The sequence below is a fragment of the Sylvia atricapilla genome, chromosome 1 (assembly GCF_009819655.1).
Source record: "Sylvia atricapilla isolate bSylAtr1 chromosome 1, bSylAtr1.pri, whole genome shotgun sequence".
NCBI classification, from domain to species: domain Eukaryota; kingdom Metazoa; phylum Chordata; class Aves; order Passeriformes; family Sylviidae; genus Sylvia; species Sylvia atricapilla.
Window position 1 is genome coordinate 59,095,805 of NC_089140.1, and position 8,262 is coordinate 59,104,066.

The 8,262-nt window shown below is 40.2% G+C and overlaps 1 protein-coding gene across 2 annotated transcripts in view; it reads right to left on the reverse strand.

The window, feature by feature from the left end:
* Nucleotides 1-1,503: 1,503 nt before the first annotated feature.
* The window catches only part of SALL3 (spalt like transcription factor 3), a 22,439-nt gene continuing 15,680 nt past the window's right edge, over nt 1,504-8,262 (reverse strand). For both annotated transcript variants that reach the window (XM_066323783.1, XM_066323773.1), the window contains exons 2-4: nt 6,131-8,262; nt 5,574-5,914; nt 1,504-4,586 (exon numbers count right to left, since the gene is read on the reverse strand). The exon at nt 6,131-8,262 is cut by the window's right edge. In XM_066323783.1, the coding sequence (XP_066179880.1) occupies nt 4,155-4,586; nt 5,574-5,914; nt 6,131-8,262 (2,905 nt within the window). In that variant the 3' untranslated portion in view covers nt 1,504-4,154. The remainder of the gene's footprint in view (nt 4,587-5,573; nt 5,915-6,130) is intronic.

An 8,262-nucleotide genomic window follows, 5' to 3' on the forward strand; every position in this document is an offset into this window, starting at 1 on the left:
GACAGAGTACATGCAGAGAAGCAAATTAAAGGCAACACAAATACAGCACAAATGCAGCTTTAGAAAAACCAAGTATTTGCCAAAAGAGAAAGAACAAAGTAGATAAAAGGAACAGATAGTATATTGAGGGCTAATATATACAAAATGAAAACAAATTGGGTAAAAATTAAGTTATTTCAAACAATTAAGTTATTTCAATCATTTAATAAATGCTCTCTTTCTAACAAATCATGAGAAAATGGAAGTGGAAAGTTTGAAAGCCTTACTGGAACACACCCCTGAAAAAATCGTAACGGGCAATTTTTCTGATCATATATAGAGTTCCTAGATGGCTATATTCTTAAACATCTGTAATTCAACAGACTTTGACCATTTTCATCTGTGTAGCTTATTTTATTATTTAAATGTCTTCATATGATAAAAAAAAATACATATTTAAAAATAGATACCATTCTGCTTTCATCCTGTATTGGGGGGGGGGGGGCGGGGTTGAGGAGGGGAAAGCAGGTAATTTTCCTCTTGTGTTTTGAACAGAACCATAGTTATCAGCTCTCCTTTGCTTTTCTTCTCTTTTACATATCATGTTTTCTCTCAGCAAGACTCAGGGACGTGCATGGAGGAAGAAAAGCACAAATCTATCGGTGTTGAGTCACCTTAAGAAACTCATACCTTCTTTGGGTTCATCTTATAAAACACAGTATCTGCATAACAAGGCCACTGAAAAATGATTAATACAGATTTTTCTCTTTTATTTATCTTTTGTCTGTTTTAAATGCAGCAGGCATTCACCATCAGAATATAACAGCTTGGAGTTTACTCAAACATACAGCTTTTTTGCAGGAGATACTTAACCACATGCCTAACCTTAAGAATGTAAGTACTTTCATTTAAATCAACATGAAAAAATAATTTGGTTAAAGTTAGACATGCTTTGATAATTGAGGTTATTGGAAAATAAGACAAAACAAAACCATGGGTTTAAAAGTATAGGTTATGTCATTTGGAATGAACGGATGCGAGTTGACAATTTTTTTCCTTTTTGTATTTTAGAATTTGAACTGCTCCTGATTAATTTGTTCACAAATTTTATCATGCAGTGTATTGTGAATATTAGGCAGATGTTTAAACAACCTGAAAAAGAAGGCTTTTTCATTAGCCAGTACAGGATAAATGTTCAGAAAGCAGTCAATTTGAAACAGTAGTCATTCCAAAGTCTGATTTCCCCCCTACAAAAAAAAAAATAATAATTTTGTGTGTCTTTTTTTGTTCTACTACCTTGGGATAAATGCTCTTAAAATTTGTTTTCATTGGAAAAGAGATTTTAATAATTCTATCCTTTTGCACTGTTAATAGAAATTAGAAAAACATTTGAATATACGGTGTCGACCTTCCTCTGATTTTCAGATGCAACAGTTAGAAGTCATTGACACCAATCTACCACAAGTGACCTTAGTCTCATATCTTGTTTTGTTATTATAGTAATCAAGGAACGCAATTCAGAAATAATATTACATCCTGCATTTTATTCAATTCCATATGACAAAAATAGTAACCTAGACTAAGACATCCATTTCAATCAGTAGATGTGTCAAGCCAACAAGATTTAATAATAAAAAATATTGGATCTAGGTAACAATTCCCAGCTGTTTCAGGGAGGCTCCTAGCCCTACATGGTATCACAGTATAAAAATAGTGTCTCTCTTCACCATGCAGAGAGGAATGGCCTAACCCTGAATACAAAATGGGGTCAGTCTTACTGTACCATCGTCAACCATCTTATTTACAACACTTTACATATTTTTTCTTTTTCCTTTTTCATTTTTTCTTTTCTATTTTTCTTTCCTTTTTTTTTTCTTTTTTTTTTTTTAAGTTATACACATTCTTTAGGGAATAGAGATAACACTACATGGTACCAAATACTAACAAAAAAAAGTCACACCAAAAATTACACAGATAAATAAAAACATTCAATTGCTGAAATACAGCAACATTAAGCCACCTCAGTTTTCTTTTTCTTTAATGCTTGGAAACACCTCTAACCACCCACACACTGTGGCAAAAAAATTACATTATATTGTAGAGGTGTTACAGATTTATAATTTTGCTCAGATATAGATATATATTTATATCTATATATGTCTCTATCTCATCATTGTAGAAAATGGAGCTGTAGAGTTCATTGTTCATTTCCAAAAGAAACAAACAGCTAATAAGTCTTTGAACCTCTTTTCACTCCATTACATGATGGCAGAAATAGTCCATCCTCTTACAGTAATGGTTTTTGTTTTATAAGAAAGATTGTCCTATATTTCAGTCTCAACTGAGAAGACCTCACTGTCTGATTCGTTCTTCAGGGGCATAAAACTCCTTGCACTGTTACCCAGCTACCCATAACGTCCCTCAAGCAATTCTGCTGGACGGAAGTTCAGAGTGTCAACTCCACCATGCTTGTAATGCACAAAAATGAGGTAGTACACAAAACATTTATTGTTCAAGTTTTGATTAAGCCCCAGTCTCCTCAGCATCCCCCGCTTAACTTATGAGTGGAACCATTCCTTTTGTTTACTCAGCGTAATTCCAACAATGCAATCAACGTAAAATTATATTTGACTAATCAGAGTACATTGTGCTTTGGAGCAATCTGAAAAGACAATCAGACAGTTGGAAATAAATACAGAGCATTTGTGTGTTACTACTGCTCACGCTGCCCAAAAGTTCTTTTTATATTCCCACTATTATTAGGCAGTCAGCATCTTTCTCATGGTTACGTGTGAAAGACAGAACAGATTACAGGAAAATTAAACCTACATAATGTTCTTCTTCCTCTATCCTAGACTTGTATTAATATCAAACTCCTAAGATAAATGTATCAGAATTCTGTCAGGGATGGTCACACTTTAATGTGGGTGTCGTTGAAAAGTTAAATGAATCACTTCCATTTAAGAAACAGCAGTCCCCGTATTTCCTAAGGATCTGACAGTTCTCTGCAATTTTCTGCTTAGTTGATAGAGATCTCTCATTGCTTGAGCTTAAAACAAACCAAAAAAACTGCAACAGGGTCCTCCTCCTTATTCCTTAAGTCAAAGTACTATTTATAAAATAGTTTACATCTTTGTTCAGTTTCAAATTATAGACAAACCTCCCTAATACAAAATACTAAAAGTGCAATAGTATAAATTAAGAGTTTGCAACCACATTATACAAACATTACCTTTTTATTGTACAGCTTTGATAACACGGAGTATTTACTCACAACTGTTTATAATGTTGTGAATAATTTATGGTCCTAAGGTTTGTCTGTAACTTGTTTTCCAATCATTGAGCTAAAATCCACGCTACATTTTTTTTTTCCATTTAATAGAACAACTGTCCACATAGCAGCTACAAATATTTAAATAAAAAAAAGGTTTGTTACTGACAGGTACTTGCACATGAAAAGCATGCTATCCTTCCCAATAAAACTTCACAATTTTGCCTGCATTGAAAGAAACCACTTATTCATAGTAAAACAAAACTTGCTTAAAAAAAAAAAAAAAAGGAAAAAGAAAAAAAGAAAAATCACATAGCCAGATGTATTTTGCAGTACAAAAAGCTTCATTTAAGTTTGGGGCTAGTATATTGTCTGTTACCCGCATAATCTTAACATTATAAATACTACAGACAAGGATACTGTAATAATACACAGCATTGGGGTACTAAATCACTTATTTAAGATTAAGATTCCTAAAAACATTGTCCAAGTTGCTAACTAATTTGAACAAAACCAGCAAATAAGTGTGACAGAATGCCATAATGAAGCCCCCCTTTCTCAGGTGATAGTAAGTTTTGTAAGAAGCAAAGTGAATGTAGACTAGCCCCTTTCTCTTTCTAATGAAGTTATTCCATGACTGATTTGTTTATTTGTTTTCTGTTAAATTAAAAGGTTTCAAAGTTCTCAGTAAGAGTCAAACTCACTGTTGAAAGAAGTACCATGCAGATCTTGCAAGACAACTTTTCAGCAGCCACAAAGTTATGTATTTCTGCTATGGATAAAACTTTAAAGGGAACCTATGCATTTAGGTCAGGAAACTAATGCTTAGCTTCAAAAGCTGTACATGGAACAGGACAAGTGTTGTGTTGAGTAGAGGTCCAACAGTTATTCGGAATGAATGCTTTTAATTTATGCCAATCTCTTTATTATCCTCAATAAATCTGGTGAATGGACGACTGGCTCCCGTTTCAGAACTTGCTTTGTCCAGACTGACAATGGGAGGGCTGCTGCCCGTGCGAGCTTTGTCCATGCCACCGGTAAGGTTACTTAGAGGCGGGATGGCGCCTCCGCCTAGACTTACTGGGAGCTGAGGAATGCCTCCGTTCTGTATGACAGAAATCTCATTGTTCTTCATAGCAAGTCCGTTAGTGATAGCTGCTGCATATTGGTTCCAAAAATTGGGGTCCACATTCATGGCCCGAGCTGCCAAATCCTTCTGGAACATCTCGGAGAACTTGAGAGCATCGCCACCGAGCAAAGCCATGGGGTTTTCCACGGAGAGACGTCGGCCACGGCGTGCAGGGGCGTTATTCCACATGTGGGTCCCCATGTGAACCTGCAGAGCGAAGAGGGACAAGAAGCACCCCCAAGTTAGCACATTCTGATGAGGTGTCAAGCCTGAAATGCAGTTACTTACAGTAGAACCTGCTTTTTTAAAAAAATGCCTTTTAGTTCACATTTTAAAAAACCCCAGTTCCAGCAAAGACACAGTTCTAAGGTCCAGTCAGCCCACACAAAGAAAACCCAGCTCCATAGTAGTTTTTCAATGTGCATTTGCTTCTTCTCAGTGAAAATAAACAGTGCTGCAAGACTAAAGGGTACATGCTCTCTTGGGTTAGACAATTCCACATCCAAGCTGGAAGTCCTCACATGGCTGAAGATTACCGAGGGCATTACTCATACTGGGAGATGGGTGGTTTTTCCCTTTTCCTTTTTTCATCCTGTCTGTTTTTATGTTTTATCTCATGTCAGAAGCACTGATTAATTTGCTAAATTTAGTATCTTTATTAAGGACATTTAAAATGTCTTCCCCCGGCTGCATCCCAATTGTTAACCAAACGGCAGGAACAGGAGCCATCAGTCCTGCAGTAACCCATTGTAAATCTGTGGGAAACAGCTTTCTACTCTGCAATGGATGCAAAGTGGAATAGAAAATAAAAACTGGGGAGGCACCCAAGGAGCTGAGCAAGCTCTGTGTTTCTGGTTGATGGCAAGGTTATTTTGCATTGATGGTCCATAAGAACTCTCAGAACATGTCCATCAGCTGACTGGGTGAGCCATCACATCTGTCAGAACTACAACATGCCTGCATATACACCTGGAACCAGTTTTAAAGTTTGCATCATTGCACAGCCACTTTCCAGTCCTTATCTTCCACACAGTGGAAGCATAATGACTGCCACCGTACAGCAAGCATTTCCTTGAAGCTCTCTTCTTACCTGTCTTTAGGACAGACGCTTAGCACTAAAGGCTGCTGAGCTCAAGAGCAGTGCTCCTTAACCCCACCCTCCCCAAGCCTTTACAGTTTTATGTGGCCTCTTACCTTAAGATTCCCCTTTGTGGTAAAAGCTCTACCACAGATTGTGCAACCAAACGGTTTTTCACCGGTATGGGTGCGCTCGTGTATCTGCAGTGCACTTGCTGAGGAGAAGGTCTTCCCACACGACTGACAGTTGTGCTGCTTGGGAGTCCGGCGAGGGGGGGGTGCCAGCATAGGGGTGATCCCCGGACTCATCACTGTCTGTGGTGCAGCAGGAACCTGGATTCCAGCTGGAAGCGAGGGAACCTCACCCAAAGAGATCGGCTTGCTGTGACCATTCACTTCCATTTTGATCATGGTAGGTGCTGTACTGGTGACCAGGCTAGGAGTACTTTGGCTGGGACCTAGAGTAAAGTTGGGTTCAAATAACTGAGAAGGCAGCTCTTTTAATTTGTGCGTCAGTAAGTGCTGTTTTAAATTACCCATAGTGGAACACCCACGACTGCAGACTGTACAAACAAATGGACGTTCTTTAGTATGGCTGCGGTAGTGAATTTCCAATGCACTCTTACAAGCAAAAGGCTTGCCACAGATATTACAAACAGTACTTTTAAACTTACCACGTTCTCTGTTCAGGAACAGCAGACTAAAAGGAGCCTCCTCTTTGATGACCGGTCTTCCCGGGTTGGTGGATGTCAGATCTAATGCGCCTCCATTTTCAGTTGTGGGTGGTGGGCTGTCTGGTTTTTCTGTCTTTAATTGTATTTCTTGTGGCTCTTCCTGGTTACTGAGGCCGGGGGACTTTGACCTGAAACTTTCACTATTGCTATTTACAGGAGACAAAGCTTGCATGGAGGAAGAAGACTCTGACATTGCAGGGCTGCCTGCACTCTGGCTTTCAAGATCACCTACAGCTGATGAGGAATCATTGCTCAAATGGTCACTTTCCCCTGATCCATTTTCTATGGATTTTAAACTGGTCAGCTGCTGACAGTTCATGACAGAATCAATCATTTTCATTTGATTCTCCAAAGCAGCAATACTGGAGATCACAGAAGGTGGTGAAGAAGGACATGACCCAGAGTAAGAGATAAGAGGTTTGGATGAATCACTTGCCATGTCCTTTAGTTCCGGGTCCTCTTCCATAGAATTTTCATCAATGTCATCATCGAAGTTGCTCAGTGTGTCAACATTCTTCTCATCATAGGAAAGCTCTGAGTCCATGGCATCCTGGAAGCCCTCTGGTAGTGGTGTGTTTGGAATTTGCCCACCCATATGCATACGAATGTGCTGTTGAAGAACAACTGCATTTGTAAATTTCTTCTGACAAATGGGACACGAGTGCTGTACTCTAAGTGGTGGCTTTGCTCGATGAACTCCAAAATGTGTTTTTAGATTGCCTTTTGTAGTAAAGGCACGTCCACAAATTTTGCATTTAAATGGTCTTTCTCCTGTATGTGTTCTGTAATGCATCTTGAGAGCGCTCTGACAACTAAGCACGCGGTGACAAATGACGCATTGATTTGGATCTGTCATCTTCTTATCAATGTTCTCCACTAGCTGTTGTAGTTTTGAGGTTTCTGATGTTTGCATAGAGTCTAGCAGACCACCAAACGGAAACTTTGCCTTAAACTGGTCAGACACTGCTGGAAGCACAGGGTTTGGGAGGCTTGTTGCAACACTGCTGTCTGTAACCACTGTAGGAATTGAAGATGTGGAAGCTGCAGAAACTTGCCCACCTGCAGAAATGTCCCCGAGCCGTGTGCTCGTGGGAGGCAGAGTGACAGGTTCTGCCTTGGTCAGAGACGAGCCACTCTGAACAGGTTGTGGGGATTCAGCAGATGCCGGAACACCTGACTCAGAGGTGTTGAGGCTTGGGGATAGAGAAGTGCATTCACTGGAGGCAGGAGAAGGCCTTTGGGGTGACCTGCTCATAGGAGTGATACTTGGAGAGTCTCCGTAACTGTTCACACCGGCTATAGTGGGGGGCAGCTGGAGCCCGATGGAAGTCGGGACTGTTGGTAAAACAGGCTTACTGTCTAACCACGTTGTGACCGGCTTTTCGGGGGGCAGTGACATCCCGTATGGGATTCCAGAGCAGGTGGGCACATTATCGAGGTATTCTGGAACAGGATAAGGGTTCATCTGAATATGGGGGTATTTCTCTTTATGCCTCTGAAAATGAACTTTCAGGTTGCCCTTTGTGGAAAAGCGGTTTCCACATATGTTACACTTAAAAGGTCTTTCGCCTGTATGCGAACGGAGGTGAATTTGTAAAGCACTGTCACTTCCAAAGACCTTGGCACAAAATCGGCATTTATGTTTAAAAAAGGGATCCTCAGAGCTTGACTTGGGTTCAAACACTGACACATTTGGTGGCTTTCCTTTGCGGTGCTTCATAAGGGCAGACAAAGGATCGAGTGCGTTAGCAGTTGCGGCGATGCTAACCAGTGGATTGGGGAAGATCACACTATTTGATGAAGTCTGAGGTAGAAGTGGGTTTGGCAGGCTGGATACTGAGGTGAGGCTTCCATGTCCTATTGAAGGTGGAGTCGAAGCATTCTGGGGCTGCGAAGCACTGTTAGGAGCATTTGACACGGAAATGGGAGTGATGGACGTAATCGCATTCGAGGAGGAAGGTACACCTGATTCAGGCAGGGCAGAAGAGCCACCGCTGGATATATTGGGTGTACTTGCTCCAGATGTAGATCTCGAGATGTGCTGAGAGCCGTCAAAGGCAGTGGGCTGACCA